A 22,123-nucleotide genomic window follows, 5' to 3' on the forward strand; every position below is an offset into this window, starting at 1 on the left:
CTGCCATTGGTAAATATGTTGCAGTTCTGCTAAGGGAAAATTTAAGCTTCTTTCTAGCAATCACTTACACTTTCTTAAGTATGAATTTGCAAGTAGCCTTGAGTGTGTTAACAGACAATATCAAAATAATTAGCTGGTTGTGTTTGCTTTTATGGGAAGATGCAGCAACCCACAACATGCAAGGAGGTTAAATAGAGAAACAATCCAACAAATTACGGTTTGATAGTTCAGAATGTTAAAATGAAATGAAAGACCGAAGGAAAATCTCTCTCTCTCTCTCTCTCTCTCTCTCTCTCTCTCTCTCTCTCTCTCTCTCTCTCTCTCTGTCACACACACACACACACACACACACACACACACACACACACACAGTGTTTACAAATCTAAAGAAACTTCCTATGGGCAAAATAAATTGAAAACAACACACTCACACCCACCTGCTTCTCTCCACTTGGCTTTTTGTGGTTCAGCAGTAGCTCCACGGCTCCAACCACCTCTTTTCTGATGGCGTGAAGCAGCGCATCGCCTACGTAGACATTGAAACTCAACAATAGTTCAATAAGCTCCAGGTTCTCATTTTCAATGGCAATGAGGAGGGCAGTCCTTCCAAGGGGGTCGATGCAGTTAATGTTGATTTTAAAATAAATCTCAGCTTCCTCCAGAGACTTCTTGACACTTGCATAGTCCCCCTTCTCCACGGCATTCAAGTAGGCTTTCTCTGATGGTGAGAGTTCAGACTCTGCTCTGACAATCCTCAGTGGGATGCGGTCTCTGTAGGGGGCGTTGACATTTCTTTTGTAATAGAACTGAGCCATGCTTCAGGCCATGCTAGTCCATCATCTCTAGAAGCATACAGAGAAAGCAGAGTGTGAGCACTTGCATGCCAATTAAATCAGGCATCATGCATGCTATCAAGCGCACAATCATTATCGACAACAATAGTGTCTCTATTGATGAGTAAACGATGCTTTTCTTAGGTAACAAAAATAGATATCTACTCAGCTGCCTAGAACACAGAACTTAAAATTTCTTTTGAAAAAATATTTAATTATTTGCATGTATGTGTGCACCTGTGACAGTTTATGTACAGCATACACACGCAGGTGCTCACAGAGGTCAGAAGAGAGCACACGATTCTCTGGAACTAGAGTTACTAACTGTTATGAGGTACCATGTGGGTTCTGGGAGCTGAACTCAGGGTCTTTGTAAGAGAAGTCAATGCTATTAACCACTGAGCCATCTATCTCTGCAAGCCCAACAACATCCAATCTAACAGTAGAAAAATATCTTAAAATTTTAAAGTAACATTTAGCTGAGAATTCAGCTGGAGTCTTTGAGAAATTATTTTCAGATATACATATTTATACACACATATGAATATACATATATATGCATGTATATGCATATTTATGTATGTATACACACACACATATGCAAAGCATGTTAAAAATTAGAAGTGATGTGTTTACGGTCCCATCAGGAAAGTTCAAATACACCATTCACTGTAAGATTTGCTGATCCTGAAGCTGATGTGGCAGTTGTAGAGTCCTATCATGGTAGAAAAAAACTTCTCATTTGTATGTAGTCTGTTCTTAACATTAACAAGTATTCACATTGAAGTTAGTGTGAATTAATGGAACTAGTGTCAATGAAATAACATATTGAGTTTAATGAATGTAAATTTTTTTCTGTTTGTGAGTTCAATGAGGGAGAAATAATGTATACTGATGATATTAATTATCATGAGACTATGCAAATCAACCTAGAAAAAAAAAACAAAACAGAAACAATGCCCTATGAAAATGTATTTCCCAGTTCCTCCAGCTCCATGAGATGACTATCCTACAATGTAGGGAACGTTTCCTTTGAAAAAAAATTATTTTTATTTGGAAGTCACAGTAAAGATTGCCTGAAGCTGAGAAAATAAAATAATTGCACATGAAAATAAGCTACTGGAAGCAGTACTGTTTAAGCAAAAAAATCTAGTGTGCTAAAGTCTCAGGAAAAAATATATTTTACATATAAATTCTGTACTGAAGTTTTCTGCATCTCATATCTATTACTTCAACTATTCTCTGAAAACATGAGGGTCTATGTCTATAGTGTCTAAAACTAAAATAAATGGGTCCTATAAACCCCTTGCATATTCCTATGAATTGGTGTTTGCAAGCCTAATGGATGTCTGAGTAAGTGGGCCGGGTATGTAGAGTGCTTTAACTGTAGATTAAACAGACTTTGCACTAACAAATGTGACCATATTTTAAAAGATTTATATTTTAGTTTTTAATGTTTTGTATCTGTGCATGACTGTGTGTGGTTATGTGCTCAAGCGTATATGTGCCTACAGAGTCGGACCTAGAGTTATGAGTGTTTGTGTGTCACACCCCGCCCCCATGGGTCCTGGGAGCTGAATTCATTCGGGTCCTCTGGAAGAGTAGGAAGCAATTTTAACTGCTGATCCATCTCTCCACCCCCAAATATGACCATGTTTAATAGCTTTCAACTTGAGAAACTAAATTGTTTAGCTAAAGCGTCTTTCTGTTGGTGAGTTCAGTGATCATATAATTACGTTTCAACCTTTGGCCTCCAGATTATTTATCATGAATTCTCCAATGTCTAGGTATATGAATTAATAATTAAGACCATTATTTCATAATCTGCAGCTGTTCAGTGTGTTGTAATTGACATTTTCTTCAGGTGTCTTCATAGACTAGTTAGACTTGAGTATGCCACATCTATTAATATTAGACACACAAATTAGTTAAGTAAAGTCGGAGTATAATTTAATTATTCTGAGGATATTTTGACTCATTTTGGAAGAGAAGAATCATTTCTGTTATGTAAGGACAAGGATGCTTTAATATTCTTTGAGTATAATGAAAACATTGACAAATCAAAGTTCTGATGATACTACTATCTTTTAAGGATCTGATCTTGAATCCCCATTTAAGCACTATTACTACAAGTTCTTATAAGTAACTATGAGCATAAGTTACTATTAAAATATTGTCTTTTAAGGAGGAGGGAAGAAATTTCTGCAGGGCTTGAAGTTAGCATCCAAAACACCTGGGAGAGATGCCACAGACCTCACATACTAATTCTGCATGGACTACAGCATGAATGTTTCCTACTGGTGACACTTAGCATTTCGGTTCTATTTTTATAGTATATAAACTTCTGCTATCTCATTTTGTCCTTATATACAATACTTAAGAAAATATACATTTTCTTTATGTTCTTGGGCTTGATGTTTCTTACTAAATCATATATTTTGCCTGAGAAAGTAGTCATAGGCAAAACAAAGATACACATAAATTACATACACATGAATTATGTAAAAATTTGTAGAAACAACAATTCATCTGGATTGGGAATTGGTCAAAAAAATAGAAAATAATTTCCATTTATTTTTCTTAATAATAATACTAACAATGCCATCAAATAAAGAATCAGGGTCTACATTTACTTCTCATTTACAAAATATAAATAAGATGCCAATGGAGAGAACATTAGGTGTTAGTGAACTGGGAGAGAAGGACAGAAGAAGAAAAAATTGTTTTAATTAAAATTTATTTCACTGGATCCAGTTAACTCCCATAAACAGAACGCATTCTGATGTATTTTAAAGTGATACTATCCTGAATGATACTGTATTTCAGAGATAAAGTGATGTTGGATACATAAGAAAATCTGTTTGTATATCCATAGGAGGAGGAAAACAACCCAGAACAAAGAACAGGTGAGAAGATATGAATCAAACAGAAGGCTTAGAAAAGCCTTCCATCTTTCAAGCTCTTGGATTTAAAAAGAGAAAGATAACATACATGAAAAGATGCTGAGCATGCTTGAAATACAATTAAAATTTATATAGATCCGATAAAGTTCAAATATTTAAAGTGGGATATCGACTCACAGAAGTGGAGCATAGCTCTGCTAGCTCTGCGGCTAACGCCTTTAAGAACAAGGAGATTGAGTAAGTTTGCAGCCCAGAAACCTGGCCTTGTTGTTACTTGAGGTGCAGTGTGTAGACACAGGAGCAGTGGAAGGAGCAGATAAGGCTGATGGGGCTCCTAGGCAGACACACTTATCAGCAATGGCAGACCTGCCACTCAACGATGGGAAGTCAGTAAAAGAACAGAGCATTGAGAGCAGAAAATACCTTAACCAAAAACATCGAATAAAAGCCTGGTACAGAATCACATCTCCAAAATAAGGTTTTAGGAGCAAAAGAAAATCCTCTCCACCAAGAGTACAGAAATTCGAGATCTACCTTCCTTCCCTCCCTCCCTCCCTCCCTCCCTCCCTCCCTCCCTCCCTCCCTCCCTCCCTCCCTCTCCCCTTCCCTCCTTCCCCTCCCTTCCTTCTTTTCTTTCTGGCCCTTTATAATTGAAACAACTCATCACACCAGCTTTCAAAGAATTAGCAGATGAGGACTAATAGTCAAAAACTTAAATCTTGCCATATGAGCTTTGACATTCATTTTTCTTAAGTATGTTGGGGGAGTTAAGAAGAAAATAGAGTTGTGGTTTGACATCGACATGAAAAACATTTACAACCGTAGGTAAGCAGCAAACTCTAGGATCTGCTTTGCTCTGCTGTGGAATCATCAGAGAAGGTGAATTACGAATACGACTTAGGAAATTGATAGATATCTTCATTTCCAGTAAGTATTGCAAAGGGCAACATGAATACCCACCACTGACATGTATGTTTACATGTGTGGTCCTGTGCTTCAAGGAAAAAGCCAGCCTTGAGCCCACAGGCATGGGGAGCTACTTCACATACTTAAGAATTTGTTATGAAATAGCAGCAGCAATAAAAAAAAATGCACTTTACTAACTAAAATATTATGACATCTGAGGATTTTAAAGAGAGAAATAAAGATTATACTTATTTTTAAACTTGAAGACTCTTAGGATGTAATAGGGACCAAACTTGAAGCCAAACATTGAATGCAGTTTTATTCCATGCATGGAGAAATGCAGTGGAGACGTTATAGTTACTTAGCTGCCTTTTTGCCTCGACAGTCTTAGGGATACAGCCCTAATCAGAAATAGATGAAACAAAGGCTAGACTCCACCCTGAGAGTTAAAACATATTCATCAACATCCTTTTCCCCTCGAGATGCAAAGAAGTTCTCTTTCATTTTGCTCCAGCAGTAAATCCTGCTGTTTCCACCCATTTTTGTTCCTAAATCCTTACGGTCACTTTTCTCTGCTGCCCTGGCTTCTAGAGCATACATCTCTAATGCTCCATCTTCATCATCAACATGACTCTCCACTGGGCCCTTGTCTGCTTATATAATGTTCAAATGTTGACATGGCCACCACTATTCTTCACTCTATTGATACCCTTATTTTTGTCCTGTTCTATTCATTTAAAAATTCCCATGAAATGCAAACTTATACTATAAAATACACTATAAAGTGCGTGCGTGCACACACACACACACACACACACCATAATATCCACTAATTTCTGGGTCTGGGTTGCACAGTGGGTAGCCAGTAGTCAACCATATGTAGCCATCTGCTCATAAATGAATGTAAGCAGCCACATTTCCTCTCAGTAGCATCCCTCTCTGTAACATCAGCGTACTTTATTAGTTTATCTACTTGACTCCTACCTTTTAGATGGACCTTGCTAATAATGTCACTGATGCCCATACTAGTATGGGCATGCTCTGTCTATAAGATGCCTGCTTGGTTATTTCACTGTGCCACTGTTAATCCCTGGAAGGCCAATTTCACTAACAGAAAACCCCTCATTTATTAAGGCTTCCCCTCGACCCAGTTTTGAAGACTGCCCATAGCAAACCCTGTTTTTGCACTGACAAGAATGCCAAATTACTCGGCCACTGTGACCCCTGCATGCTTCTTTTCCCTATATGACGATCGTTCTTCCCTTTGAGCCTGTTGCAACGCCTGCCAAGTTAGAAAACATTAACCTCAACCTCTGAGAATCCTCATCCTTTCCCTCTTACAGCATGGCAATGTGACCCTTTCTTTGAATGTGTGCCTTACAAACCTTGTAGATTCCTGAAATGTAGGTTTGTCTAAAACGGGCATAGAGATTGCCATGCATAGCTTTGCATCAGGGCCCTACGTTTACTGACTCAGAGAACTGCCCTGTATGTCTTTAAAGCTATATCTCTGCCATTTTAAATAGTAAAATGCAATTAAGTGGTCAAATGACTTTAACCATTTGCCTACAGTTGGTTTAGCACTGTCTGTCAGCAACTAGGAAGCAGTCTGCGCGACATACTTCTTTTCTAAATGTATTGTTCTTCTCCACATGTTTTTCTCTCAAGCTCTTGCTAGTTACCTTCAGAAGTATAATTGTGATGCATAAATTAAGATGCATGTAATTCCTAACTCTAGAAGATGTCTCTCATCTCCATGGCCTAAACATGTGGCTGTTTAGGGAGTAAGATATTCTCCACTTGTTGATCCTTGGAGAGGAATATGGGGACAGAAGGAGAAAGGAAAAATACAATAGGACATAATGTGAATATTATATTCAAAAGTAGAACTAATGCACTAAATAACAGAAAACTAGGATGTGTGAGTTCATCTCTAAAAAAGAAAAATACAAGAAGATAGGAGGAAAACTTTGAGAATAATAAATGATTACGGAATGATGAATTCTACCATGGAGAGAAAAGACTCAAGCAAAGCAGTGACTGAGTTTAGGAAAGCTGGAAGTCTAATCTTCTGATAAGAGATGGAAGTTAACAGGAAGTGAGATTAGAAATCGAGTGACGTGATTACAGAAGGGGATGCAAAAGGGATGACTGACGTGATGGAGAGTGGACTGACACTTTCATAGTTATTACAGAAGTCAGCCATGTTCAAATAAGATCTAAGTGGGCAAGAATCTACACACAGGGTACATAAGGACAACTTCCTGTCGACAGAACCGTTAAAAGGGGAGCCAGGTCTCTGTAAGACCTTCAGCAACTTGCTTGATCAGGGATAGGCATGTTCGTACTAGTCAGCTCTTTGTGCAGAGAAACACTGCCCAGGAAATGAAGACTATAAAATAATAAATATCAGTGTTTTATTGTTCATGCAAATTCATTCTTGCATATCTGTGTATCTGAGATAGAATTCTCCTTACCTATGCAAACAACTCCCCTGCTAAATAACTATTGGCTTTTGGTTTTTGTTTTTTTTTTTTTTCAATATTTTCATCTTGTTAAATTCTCAACCCTAGATTATTATGTTACAAATTTCACAGTCCCAATCACTGGTAGATTTTTGTTTTGTTTTTAATCAATTTGACACAAATTGGAGTTCTGAGAAGAAGAAACACAGTTGAAAAAACACCTCCATAAAACTGGCATGTAGAACCAGGCGTGGCGCTACATGCCTTTAATCCTAGCACTCGGGAGGCAGAGGCAGGCAGATTTCTGAGTTCGAGGCCAGTCTGGTCTACAAAGTGAGCTCCAGGACAGCCAGGGCTATACAGAGAAACCCTGTCTCAAAACAAAACAAAACAAAACAAAAAACAAAAACAAAACAAAACAAAAAAAACAAAAAACAAAACAAAACAAAACAAAAAACTGGCATGTAGACAAGTCTGCATGGCATTTTCTTAATGATTGATGTGGGAGAGCCCAGCTCATTGTGGATGGTGCCACCCCTGGAAAGGTGGTCCTGGGTTGTTAAAGAGAGCAGCTTGAGCAAGCCCTGAAGGGCATGCAATGTTTCTCCAAGCCTCTGCCTCTGTTCCTGCCTCCAGGTTCCTCCCTCAATCAACCATGATTCATAATACGAAATAAACCAAATCAATCCTTCCCTCCCCAAGCTGCTTTGGGTCAGTGTTTTATCACAATAATACAAACCCTTACGAAGGGCACTTCCCCCAGTGCCTTGCAAGTTCTGCCTTACACTGTCTGCACGCAGGCAAGAACTGGTGTACATATTTTGCTCTGACAACTCCTTGGTTATTATAAATTTTCAAGTCCTGCTCTCCCTTACTTCCCTGAGTTCTAATTAGCAGTTTTGCTTTATTTGGAGATTGGATGTCAATGTTCTGTGGAATCCCAGGCATGAAACGGCTGAACATTCAAGTTGATGTCTGAAATCTTAACAGCAACTTTTAGAAGCAAAGCTGTAATTTGATTTTCTACAAAAAATGAAGAGGGAGAAACTTTTTAAATACAATTTTCCATTTTATTAAAACCATTAAAATATGGAAAGATAAATTTATTCTCATGCATATAGAGGTTGGTCGACTCTTGCTTGAAGACCACAGAATGGAGTTCACTTCAGGGGGAAGGGTGAACGAGGAAGGTAAAATAATTTCCTATCATTTAAAGTCAGGATACTTTTGATGCTAGACACTGTCATATTGTTAAAAAGACAATGTCTGGTATGAGATTGCATCTTCTATGTATGTCAGGGAAGCTGCATCCACAAAATTGCAACAACATGGTCAACTCCTCAAGACCTGCACAGTGACAATAGCATTCAATATGCCAACATGGATTGGGAAAAATCTCACAAGACCCCACCCCTAGATGAAGAGCTTCAGACACTCCATGGTTTCTGAAGCAGGGATAATCAACCTTCTCCAAGAACAAGAGCTTAATAGGCTAACCAGACCCAAGTGGTCAGCCCTCAATGCATACAAACAACTCTAAATGGGCTCAATGGACTGCGTGTGTGTGTGTGTGTGTGTGTGTAACTAGAAGAGGGTCATCAATTTGGAAGAGAGTAGGAGGACACAGGAAGAGTAGGAGGGACGTGTAAATGACATCAATGTAGTCCTCATGTATGAAATTCTGAAAAAAAAATTAAAATTAAAAAAGAAAAGCACTTACATGTAATGTCCAATGAATATCTCTTAAGGGTTAAATATTGACTATCTATATCTAAAAATTTGTACACTAGACAATGACAATCCACAGTGAACAAGAGCAGACTTACATTCCCAGGGTTTATGGCTCTTGGGAGGAGCTCACAGAAACGCTAAGCACAGCCAATATAAATTTTGGCATGAGTTTTAGCGAAAAGAAATGGTGAGATGAAATAGAAAACTATGGCCAGGTGGTGGCGGCACACGCCTTTAATCCCAGCACTTGGGAGGCAGAGGCAGGCATATTTCTGAGTTCGAGGCCAGCCTGGTCTACAAAGTGAGTTCCAGGGCAGCCAGGAAATTGAGAAACCCTGTCTCAAACACACACACACACACACATAAGAAAGAAAGAAAGAAAGAAAGAAAGAAAGAAAGAAAGAAAGAAAGAAAGAAAGAAAGAAAGAAAGAAAGAAAGAAAGAAAGAAAGAAAGAAAGATGAAAAAAGAAATAGAAAAGTATGACAGAAAGACAGAGTCAGAGAGCTATGTTAAGTGATACAGATGGGGTAGCCTATGTGAAGAAGGCATAACAAACATAAGCCATGTAAACAAACCATAGACAACCATTACACTGAAGACATGCTAGAGAGGAAACTGGGGCAGAAGGGACATAAGAAATTTTAAGATATGGACAAGGAACAGATGAGACTGAAACTAGACAGTGGCCTGAGGCTTGGGAGGATGGTGGAACTCATTCCAAACTTCATCAAAAACTGTAGAGAGTCTCAAGATGGAGGAATGTTGAAACATGGCCCCCTAAGTGCAGAATGCAAACTCCCAGACCTCAGTACAACAGCCACAGAAATGCAAATGCCTGCTTCTGCTTTATGAGTTTATTGATGTTTTATCAATGCTCTAAGTATGAATACTTTAACTGACTTTAACCTTTTTTCCCCCTATCCTCTGAGTTCTCATTTTGTAGAATACAAAAAGTTTCAGGAATGTATCTATATAGTTTTAAAACAAAACATGTCTAATTACTTACTTTTCATAATAATTTTAGTGCTCTAGAAAGGGATTCATAGCCTAATGAGTGCCTACTTGCTAGTGACTTGTTTGTCCTTAAACACCTCCTTACTTATAGTTACAAAGCACAAAGAACTTTAAGAAAGCATTCTGAGTGCAGGCAGCTGCACATTCTGTAAGTGCACGATCAGATGAAGAAACATAAAATAACCTCTCCCAGGAATGACTTATTGGATGACACAATATATCCAAAGTGAATCACCGCACTCAGTTCTGTAGACAAGAACTGATCTCTCTCTCTCTCTCTCTCTCTCTCTCTCTCTCTCTCTCTCTCTCTCTCTCTCTCTCTCTCTCTCTCTCGTATGTGTGTGTGTGTGTGTGTGTGTGTGTGTGTGTGTTTTCATGGCTATAACTCTGTTCTACAGAACAGCATGAGAAAAATGATTATGAGAAACTCATGACAGCCATACATATCATTAAAAAATCCTTAGTACTATATTACAATAGAATGTGCAAAGTTAAATTTTAAAAATAAGGAATGATTTAAAGTGCATTTGACAGACAATTTTACTCAATAGAAAATAAAAAAAAAATCACCAACATTCAAATAGCAAACTTAATTGTTCTCTTGGAGAAAAGGTAAAGCAAATAGCAAATATCATTTCAAAAAGTCTTTTGGCTTCACTGATCTCCCACGTCTGAAAAGTTTACCAATAAGATAAAACACAGTACACAGGAATTATGCTCGGATTATAGACAAAGGAACACCGAGTGCCAGAAAGAATATAGAAGACACACTCCTCATAAGCCTCTGGTGGGGCTTGACACTGAAAAGGAATTAGAAATATGTGTATTGGTCCTTTGAAAGGTTCAAGTTGTTTACAAAGTGTACTTTTCTTCCACAAATCTGCTTAAGAGTTACATTTTACAAGGCAGGCAGTAGATGCACTAAAATAAATGTGAATATTATTCACTGTTGGAAGAAACAGACACTCAAAAGTACAAAATCATCAGCTAGTCAAACCATATATTGAATACGGATTTAATGAAATGTCTTCAAATGGGGTCTGGAGAGATACTCAGTTGTTAAAGAGTGTTCTTGCAGGGGACCCAGGTTAAATTCTGAGCACCGGCATTTGATGGCTCATAACTGCCAGTCCTCAAGAGAACTGATGCCCATTTACAAAGGCACCAGGGCTCATGTGCACATACCTGAAGACACATGTTCATGCACACAATTAAACATAAAAATAAATATTAAAAATACCTTCAGATATTAAAATAATGTAATGATATTTACTGTCTCTGGAAAACAGCTCTACCATGATAAACAGTAATTGTGGAACAAATTTTAAATGCATCCATGCAACAGAAAACCCTATATTAAGAATGCTGTAACTACATTAATAATTAATAATGATAACTCATCTGTGAGTAATAAGTGATATTTGTTTTATATTTAAATATTATAATAAGAATACAATAAATTTAAGTGAAAATAAACACTGTTTAGCCACAAAAGTCTGCTTGTTAAATGAAACTCTAATCTGCTTCATATTTAGTAGCACACTTGTGTTAAGATTGTATCTAAAGCATTAAAGAAAGCATAACACATTAACGAAAAATTAGAAATGCCTGAATGATATCCACCAAGCTATGAAACAGCATATTTGTCCATTCACACTATGATACTCAGCAAAACTATCTATTAAAATTGAAGTAGAAATAATTTTTTCCAAGTTGTCAACAGCAATAGGAACCACAGAGAGTGCAACAACTCCTGGAGACTAAACAACACCCTGCTGAGGGGTAACTGGACAAAAGAAGAAATCAAGGAGGAGATTGAACACTCCTAGAATTGTAGGAAGATTCAAAGTCAGCATGCACAAACCAATGTGGCACAATGAAGGTGTTCTAAACAAGAAAGTTTACAGCATAAGTACCTACATGAGAAATTATGAGAGATTGAAAGACATAATCAGAATCAGCACTGGAACCAATGAGTCAGAAATAAAAAAAATTCCAAGAATCTGTGAACTCAAGACTAGGTTCTTTGAAAAGATGATTGACAAACTTTTACCCAAATTAATCAGAAGAAAGAAAAAATACTCAAACTAATAAAAGTAGAAATGAAAAGGTAGAGATGACCACAAAACAATTTAAGAATACATTTTTAAAACTTCTATTTGGCTAACCTTGGAAATTTTATAGAAATTAATTTCTAGATGTCTAAAATACACCAAAATTAATCCTAGATAAATTAATAACTCTTTTTTTGGTTTTTCGAGGCAAGGTTTCTCTATGTAGCCCTGGAACTCACTCTGTAGACCAGGCTGGCCTAGAACTCAGAAATCCGCCTGCCTCTGCCTCCCAAGGGCTGGGATTAAAGGTGTGTGCCACCACGCCCGGCTGATAAATTAATAACTTAAACAGATCGAAAACCATCAATGAGATTGCAGTTATACTAAATGTTACACAGCCTGAAAAAGCCCAGGATGTTATATTCACTGCAGAATTATACCAAAGCATCAAAGAACTCACACTAATGCTATCTAAGTTATTCTAAAAAATTGAAAAGGCTTCCAGTTATTTTTATGAAGCCAGCATTACTCTGACTCCCAATCCAGATACAGACTCAACAGAAAAAAAGAAATTACACATTAAACTCCCCAATGAATAAATGTGCAAAAACAAAATGCAGACAAATCAAATTCAAGATCATATCAAAAAGGCCATTCATCATGGCCAAATTGTCTTCAATCTAGAGATTTAGGGATGGTTCAATATAAATAAATCAGTAAATGTTATCCATCACATAAACTGACTCAAATATGTAAATTACATGACAATATCATTAATATGTAAAAATAATAATTTTTGACAAAAATACTTGGACAGGCAAAGGATGGAGAAACATAACCCAACATAGTAAAGTCATGGCTACATTGCTACATGTGACAAACCTACAGCTAGCATCATGTTAGATGAGGAAAATTTCACGAAGCCTTCCTATTAAGAGTGGAAATGAGTCAGGGGTGTCCACTCTATCCAATCCCACTCAACATACTTCTAGAAGTCTTAGCCAAAGCAAAAACAGGAAATAGAAATAGGAAAAGAAGTCAAAGTATTTGTAGATGATAACATTCTACATCTAAGAGACACTAAAGACTCCACAAAAACAAAAACAAAAACAAAAAAAACCAACAACAAAAAATCTCTTAAAGCCAAAAAATACTTTCAGCAAAGTCTATATACAAAATAAGATACACAAACATTAGTCATCTTACATGGCAATGATAAACAGACTGAAAAAGAAATCAGAGGAAACAATTCCATTTATGATAGCCCTATATAATGTGGAAGAAAGAAACTGAGGAAGACACCAGGGATAGAACTTGCATGCTCGTTGGAGCATGAATTGGATCAGAATTATCAATAGTGTAAAGGAGTGAAAAGAATCAATGCAATCCCAATCAAAGTACCAGAACCTCCCTTCACAGACATAGAAAAAAGAATCCAAAAATTAAGATGAAACACACAAGTCCAAGGCAATCAAATTAATTTGAAAAAAAAAACACTGCAAAAAATATTAATATACTTAAATTATCATTCTAACACAGAGTGACAGTAATAAAAACAGCATGTAGATTAATTAAACAGAACATAGAGAATCCAGATATATTTCATTCAATTGCATCTCTCTGATCTTTGACCAAGGCACCAGAAAGATACATTAGATAAAAGATAGTATCTTCAACAAATGGTGCCAGAACTGGATTTAAACATGCAGAAAAATTAAAGCCGCTCCTTATCTCCCACCTTAAAACAAACTGGACTCCAAATGGATCAAGGAAGACATCAACCTAAGGCCTGATACCCTGAAACTTCTGGGGGGGGGGATTAGGGAATAAATTTCAACTTATAGGCCCAGATAAGAACTTGCTGAATGAGACCTTGGTGTTCAGGAAATCAGATCAACAATCCACACACAGGACCTCGTGAAACTAAAGGTTTCTATACAGCAATGGGCACCATCAATGTAGTGAGGATGCAGCCTGTGGAATGCAAAACATCCTTGCCAACTATACATCTGACAAAGGATTTACATCTGGAAGTACACACTTGGGCACAGATGCAGGGGAAGGAGAAAGGAAGGGAGGGGAGACAGAGAGAGAGAGAGAGACAGAGAGACAGAGAGAGAGAGAGAGAGAGAGAGAGAGAGAGAGAGAGAGAGAGAGAGAGAGAGAGAGAATAAAAACTGGGACATGAAACAGAAAAGAAAGTTCCCAAAAGAAGTTGGTAGAGAATCAACATCCTTAGCTATCAGGGAAATGCAGATTAAAACTATGTTAAGATCTGACCACATCCTAGTAAGAAAGGTCACCATAGGGAATTTAAATTACCACAAATGCTGTCATGGGTGTGGAAAAAGAGAGACACATGCTGTTATTGGAAATCAGTCTGGGGTTTTCATTAAAAACTAGAAGTATCATATGTAACCCAGCTAACTACTCCTGTGGAGTGGCATACACTCTCCATGATGGCTAGCTTTCCTAGGGTTGGAAAGTGCTATCTAGGTAGGTAATCAAAAGACATGGTCTTCTCTTGCCTTGGACAAATACCAAGGGAAGATGTATTATAATAACAGTAAAATTATTATCACTAATAATAGGAAGATTGTTTGCTGTGGTAACCAATTAATCTTTTGATAGGATTTGAGACCTGTTCCACAAGTGAGAATCCCTGCTTGGTACTTTAGACATGGTCAAAACCAATGGCAAAGGAAGGCATTTGCCCTATAGCATAACTGTTAATACCTTTTAAATGGTCATGTTGTCAGATTGCCTTCTAGATATGTGTATATCGACTGATTTGTGCTGCTGTGAACCTTGGTTGGAGAAGTTTCTTATTGGGGAGAACAGTGAGCACAGAGATTCATTACTGTTCCAAGTGCTGGGAATAGGCAGCTTAAGGGTACTTGGCTGTAGCTGGGACCACTCTATAAAAATGCCTCTTCAACCTGTATCATGGAACACTGAGGAAGAGGGTGACAGAATCTGATCCAGAGAATAGGGGGAGTAATATGCTGTAATATGCTGTCCTTTGGACCTGACAGGGCCGATGCTCACATGAACTCATTGCAGTTGCTGTTACTTTCACAAGACACTCAGAATATCAAGCCAGCTAAGATTTCAGCAGAGATGGGGAAGGGCCTCCCAAAGCCTCATCCCTCCCTGAGGAGCTCTTGGCAATTGATGGCTGCTTTGGAAGGGAGACCCACTTTTTTTCAGTAATGTGCTTACTGATGGGCTTACCATGTCCTAAAAATTCACACCAGACCCCTGAGTTTATGGGCTGCACTAACAGGGCTCAGCTGGTTGGAAATAAATACATTAAAATGGAGGGCAAGAAGTTTGGAGGAGGATGAGAAGGGGGGGGGTCCTGAGGAAGATTGAGGGAGGAGAGTCAGTAGGTATGATCAAGACACATTATATATATATATATATATCTTCAAATGATAAACAAGAATAAAATATTAATGATTTAAAAAGAATTTAATAAAATAAAGCAATTCTTTCCTTCTTTTCTTGATTTTTCAATCTGGTAGTTATTTTTATGCCCTAAGAATTACTGAACTTAAAGAACAATTATTAAATCAAAAGTAATTTTTAAACCAGAATGTTCTAAAAATATACATATTTTAGACAGCTTGTTACATATCCCAGGCTGGCCTCAAACTCACTATGTAGTCCACGATGTCCTTGAATTTCTAGTCCTCCTGCTTCTCCTGCAAGTGCTAGGATTACAGGTATATCCAGCATACCTTGTCTGTGCCATGCTGGAGACTAAACCCAGGGCTTCATGCACTCCATCAACCAAATTCCATTCCCAGTAGTAGAAATTCTCTTCTAAATTTTATTGTACACAAGTAATATAGTATTTCTTAAAACTGCAAAGGCTTACATTCCCTTGGATAAAGTAGCTTTCACATGCTACTGTGATGTTTCTAAGTAGATGGTGGATTTGAAGTTTAATGGATGTGTTGTGCTCTAGTCATTGACCTTATGTGATCATTTCCCATGACTACAAGTTGTCAAATGATTCTCAGACATGGACTCCAAGTTCACTTCTTTAGTCTTTGATGATAATCAAGACAGCATGTAAAACATTTCTTACCCATCCATATGTGGGATGCCATTTACGGTTAAACCGAAGAGCTTCGATGCTCTGAGTCTTAACAGGATTATCCACTCAAGTGGCATGTTTTATTTTCTGTTAAATCCTCATTTACACTTTAACCAAATCAAACTAATTGCCTTAAATCCAAAGCCCCTACATTTCTGTAAGTAGACACATTATTTAAGGTATTAAATCAAAGGCATGAGGAAATGCCAAGACCTATGTTGTGATCAAGCAGCTGTCCAGCAGTGGCTCTCTCATTTAAACTATTTCCTGATCCTTCTTGGAGACTCAGGAAAAAGTTATACCACCAAAATCTACTGAAACAAATAAATAAGATACCACACCACTCACTGTGGCTGGTGGAGAATGGTTTGTACAGCTTGTATCAAAGACTTCCAAACAAGGAGGTGACCATTCCAAGTAGATTTCATGAGATACTATAGGGGATAAACAGATTTTGATAAATAGATTCTAAAAAAGAGAATCCAGAATTTCTCAGAAATTCTGTCTTGTCATCCTTACTTGATAAAGACATTTGGGAGAAAAACCACACCTTACAGGAGTATGGATGAGAGAGAAACCACTTTTCCCCATAAGGATGAGTGGTTTCCAAACAGGAAAAGGTGAAAGCTATAGTATATAGATATCATTCAACCTTTTATTAGAAGTAATTGTGCCTCCACTTATTCAATCAGCGAATGAACACCTGAGTAGTCAGCAGGTATCTGGCCTTATAAAATTCTGACACGCCATATTAAGAGATTAAGCAGGCATGTCAACTACTTTGAGGAAACTTATGCCTAATTGGGGGGGGGCAGTAACAAGATACCTAACAGGACTCCAGTGAACTCCACTTCTGTATAGTAGTGGGGAAGAGCTAACGGGACTGTCATATAGAAAAAGTTGAGTCTCCAAAAGGACTCAGCTCAGGCATGGCATCAGGTCAAACTATGGCTCCAGACCAATAGGTACCCTGGCCAGAAACACCAAGGGATGTGAGCATGGGATTTCAACATCCTCTGGCTAACTGAGTGTACCTCTCAAGGATAAAAACTAAAAGCCAAAAGTGTACAACTATGTAAAAAGGTAAATCCAAACTGAGACATTTGTGATGGCTTGGATGTTTTAGACACACTTAACACATTTAGAATAGGCCAGTTCTTTTATCCTTTTTTCTTTTTTCTGTTATGTGTGTGAGTGTTTTGCCTGCAATTGTCTGTTCACCACACACATGTGGTGACATCAGATTCTCTTGGAGTTACAGATGTTTATGAACTACAAAATGGGTTCTGGGAATTGAACCCAGGTCCTGTGGAAGAGCAATTAGATTTCCCCAGAGTTTCAGGTGGTTATGAGCCACCATGTGGGTCCTGGGCATTGAACCTGGGACCTGTGGAAGAGCAACCAGTGCTCTGAACCATTGAGCTATCTTTCTAGCCCCTAACAGGATCAGTTCTTGGGTAAGTGGATGAGAAACACAAGAGTGAATGCAAATACTTAATAGATCTCAGCATGTGCCGGGCACTCTGCCAGGTGCTCTACATAGATCATGTCTTGTAACTCACTCCACAAGTGGCAAAGACACACACAGTTAAATCCAAGTGTTTCCCTGAAGCCATGCAAAAGGTAAGATGGAACTGGACTGGAACCAACGTAGTGAGGATCAAGATCCTGTGTGTTCCATCCCTGTTCTCTCTGCTCTGCAGTGTTTGAAAGTCCCGGCTGCTGTCATAGAGAATACTACACATGGAGTGATTCCCATCTGGTCACATCGAGGTCAGTATAAACCACATAGTAGCTTCTAACGTAAAACAAGGTAAATACTGCATCTTAGATAAAGGAAAAGAAGCGTGTTCTGATGATGTTTGTTACCATTCCCCAGAGGTCCTTCCAAGTTCCGATTCATCATTGTTAATAAAGTCAAATATGCTGAATAAGGCAGCTTAGGGCTTTAACCCAAGCAGTCAGGAGGCAGAAGAAAGTGGGTCTCTCTAAGTTCAAGGCCAGCCTGATCTACACAGCAAGTTCTAAGCTAGCCAGGGATACTCAGTGAGACCCCACTTCAAAAGTAATGGAAAAGGTGAAGAGAAAAACTCAAATATATACAGCAGCAAACAAGCAGTAATTATTAACTCTGAGGGTAACGGTATGACACTAATTAGTGTTAGGTTTCAATACTGTGGCAAAATACGGGGGGGGAGGGGGGATGTGTGGTGGGGAGGTCTGAGGAATGAAATGTTTGTTTTAACTCTTGATCTCACAGATTTCAGTCCATAGTAGATGGGACCATCAGCTCTGGAGTGTCTAGAGAGATATGAGGCCATGAAGGCAGATGGCAGAGAATCCATCTCATCTAGAGCAACCATGGAACGAGGCAGAGACAGATTGAATATACATCCCAAAGACACACTTCAAGTCTCCTTAAATTGCCACCCATGATGCCTACCCTCCTAAAAGTCCTGCTTCATTCAAGCTGTGCCACAAGCTGGGACCAAACCTTCAACATTGGCATTTGGAGGATATTAATGGTTCTACATCTAGCATATTTCAGATGTTCCTCCCCTTGGTTCTAGTAAGCCATCTAGTGAGTACAGAAAATTGTAAATGAAGTGCTTATGTGTGGATGTGCAAAGCACTTAGTTTCAGGTGAGCTGTCTTCAAACCAGTGGTGAAAGGAGAATTTTAATCACTGTTTGCCTCAAAGCAATCTGAGGAGTGAGGAGAGAGAATACCTCCTGAATACCAAGTATAAAAGGGTCTTGGTTCTCCTCTCCACATGCCTTAGGGGTTCTGCCCTTTCTCTGTTAGCTTCTTGGGCTCCGAGGCACTAGGTGTGACTGATTAATACCCCATTTTTTTTAAAGGGCTGAGGTTTAAGGCTCCAGTCTCAGAGAATTGTCCAAGGAATATTTACAACAATATCCATTAAAACTATAGGACTGCTTCAAGAAGAGCACAGGAAATTAGTTCTGGGACAGTGACCTACTGTGCTTCTCTGCTGCTGTGATAAGATACTGAGCAAAAGCAACTTTGGGAGGGAAGGGTTTCTTTGGCTTACAGGACATAATCCATCATCAAATAAGCAAAGCTGAGGCAGGAACTCAAGACAGGAACCTGGAGGCAGGAATTGAAGCTGAGACCCTGGAGGAATGCTGCTGACTGGCTTATTTGTCAGGGCTTCCACAGAGTGCTTTCTTACAGCACACACTACCACCTGTCTACTGTTTACTGCTGTATCTCCACAGGTGATGAAAACTTCTTGATCTAAACCGCCATCTTGTTCCTCCCCACACCCAAGCTAATAGGGTCCAGTAATTCTGCTTGGGCTTCAAGATCCTTCCAGGCCACCAACGACACTCAGAACTAGAGATGTATCTATAGAGGAATTATTGACTCCTATTAAAATACTCGAGATTAAAAAAGAAAAAGAAAAAAGAAAAAACAAAAAACAAAAAACAAAACCCCTGAAGTACATATGTTTAAAAGTCTCACATTTGGGACTACAGAAATGGTTCCGTGGTTAAAAGCATTTGCTTCACAAATATGAGGATCTGAGTTTGCATGCCAACACCCACCTAGTCCCCTGTGCCCACACCTCAGCATTGTGGATAGTATGCTGGAGGCAGGAGGATTGCTAGGTTTGATGACTGGCAACCTAGCTGCACACATTGAACTCCAAGTTCAGGGACTGAATTTATCTCAAAGGAATAGGTGTTGAGGGTAATAGATAGGATATATACTATCCTCCTCTGGCTTACACACACATGTACATGTTCACACACACACACATTCACACACATGTAGATGTATACACACATGCATTCACACATGTACACTCAAATATACATATATACACATACATGCACGCATACACACTCAAACATACATACACATACTTACATACATACACACACATACATACACATGCACAAACACCCAAATACACCCATACACACACACAACACACTATCACATTCATTTTTCAACATCAAATAATAACAACGAGCTGGACTCAGACCTCTATCATACCGAAGTCATAATCATAAACTTTAATACCTTGCTTTGCAAAAATATCAGCACTAAGCATCCTAACAAAGCCCTTGTTCGCCATCTGCCACCAGCATTTCACCATGGGAAGGGTTCTGGTTCTAAGGCAGAGGGTGTTGGTTCCCTTGAGCATGCTCAGTGCGCTGCCATGTCAAGAGGGAAATGGATGGATGTCAGCCTTTCTCCTCCCATCCTGGAGGGACCACCAGCCCGCATCACTTTTGTTTGTGTCAACTATGTTTCTGAAATAAGTAAGTGATTGTTTTACTGGAGAAAAAAGTGCCCAGCTCAAGGTGAGGAAAGTTTCCAAAGCTCAAACATTATGGGAAGAGAGTGTCAATGAACTCAAGCTCTCAAATTGTTGATTTCAATTTTTTGCTTGTTTTTTCAAAAGACACTTTTGACACCCTGTTCCCAGACCCCTTTGCCCCTGACAGGTGGTAAAGGCCTTCGTATTCTCAAATTTGTCTCCTTTGTTCTCCTTTGATGGATTTCTCTTTATTCAGAATGAAAAAAGAAAAAAAAAAATCAAGAAACACACCTGCCAGGCAAACAATGCTCAACACATTCAAAGCTTTGCTTCCAAATTACAGTCTCAGGGTTTGATTTAAATGACTTGCTAAAGTGATGAAAGACCATGACCCTGTTAAAATATCGTTAGTGAAACTGAACAGGAAGGAAAGCATCAGCAGGTGTGTCTCTGAAACACACAGGTAGATGCCGTGTGAATCATTAGGAGTGGGAAGCTTGGTGCTTATTGCAGTCGTCAGTGCCCAAAGGTGTAGAGTGCATTAACAAAGCAATACCCATGCTGAGCTCAGAATGATGTTAGCTGAGGGTTTGAGGACCTGTTATGCACCCAGATCTTGTTCTAGGAGTGTGGCTAGAGATGGCCTTTAGCTGCCAGCACCCTCAGCTGTTGCCTGGACTGCATAGAACCATGCAAAACAGTGATGGGTTCCCAACACGGTGGAGCCACTTATCATGTTCTGAATCAAGGGAACTTGGGTTACACTGCAATCAGTTCCAAGGCTCAGCTAACTGTTTCTGCCAGTCTGCTTCCCGACTTCCCTCTCTTCAAGTGTAGACATCATTTGGCTAGGAATTTCATAAATTCATTCTTTTTAATAGCTGAGTAGTACTCCATTGTGTAAATGTACCATAATTTCTGTATCCATTCCTCTGTTGAGGGACATCTGGGTTCTTTCCAGCTTCTGGCTATTATAAATAGGGCTGCTATGAACATAGTGGAACATGTGTCCTTTTTACCGGTTGGGACATCTTCTGGATATATGCCCAGGAGAGGTATTGCTGGATCCTCCGGTAGTACTATGTCCAATTTTCTGAGGAACCGCCAGACTGATTTCCAGAGTGGTTGTACAAGCTTGCAATCCCACCAACAATGGAGGAGTGTTCCTCTTTCTCCACATCCTCGCCAGCAACTGCTGTCACCTGAATTTTTGATCTTAGCCATTCTGACTGGTGTGAGGTGGAATCTCAGGGTTGTTTTGATTTGCATTTCCCTGATGATTAAGGATGTTGAACATTTTTTCAGGTGTTTCTCTGCCATTCGGTATTCCTCAGGTGAGAATTCTTTGTTCAGTTCTGAGCCCCATTTTTTAATGGGGTTATTTGACTTTCTGGAGTCCACCTTCTTGAGTTCTTTATATATATTGGATATTAGTCCCTTATCTGATTTAGGATAGGTGAAGATCCTTTCCCAATCTGTTGGTGGTTTTTTTGTCTTATTGATGGTGTCTTTAGCCTTGCAGAAGCTTTGTAGTTTCATGAGGTCCCACTTGTCAATTCTCGATCTTACAGCACAAGCCATTACTGTTCTATTCAGGAATTTTTCCCCTGTGCCCATATCTTCAAGGCTTTTCCCCACTTTCTCCTCTATAAGTTTCAGTGTCTCTGGTTTTATGTGAAGTTCCTTGATCCACTTAGACTTGACCTTAGTACAAGGAGATAGGAATGGATTGATTCGCATTCTTCTACATGTTAACAACCAGTTGTGCCAGCACCATTTGTTGAAAATGCTGTCTTTCTTCCACTGGATGTTTTTA

General features: G+C 38.8%; 1 protein-coding gene across 2 annotated transcripts in view; it reads right to left on the bottom strand.

The window, feature by feature from the left end:
* Positions 1-22,123, bottom strand: part of Trpc4 (transient receptor potential cation channel subfamily C member 4) — a 174,617-nt gene that overhangs the window by 133,384 nt on the left and 19,110 nt on the right. For both annotated transcript variants that reach the window (XM_029475583.2, XM_029475582.2), the window contains exon 2: positions 438-842. In XM_029475583.2, the coding sequence (XP_029331443.1) occupies positions 438-815 (378 nt within the window). In that variant the 5' untranslated portion in view covers positions 816-842. The remainder of the gene's footprint in view (positions 1-437; positions 843-22,123) is intronic.

This window comes from Mus caroli, unplaced genomic scaffold (assembly GCF_978045245.1).
Source record: "Mus caroli unplaced genomic scaffold, Mus_caroli_1 scaffold_3, whole genome shotgun sequence".
Taxonomy (NCBI): domain Eukaryota; kingdom Metazoa; phylum Chordata; class Mammalia; order Rodentia; family Muridae; genus Mus; species Mus caroli.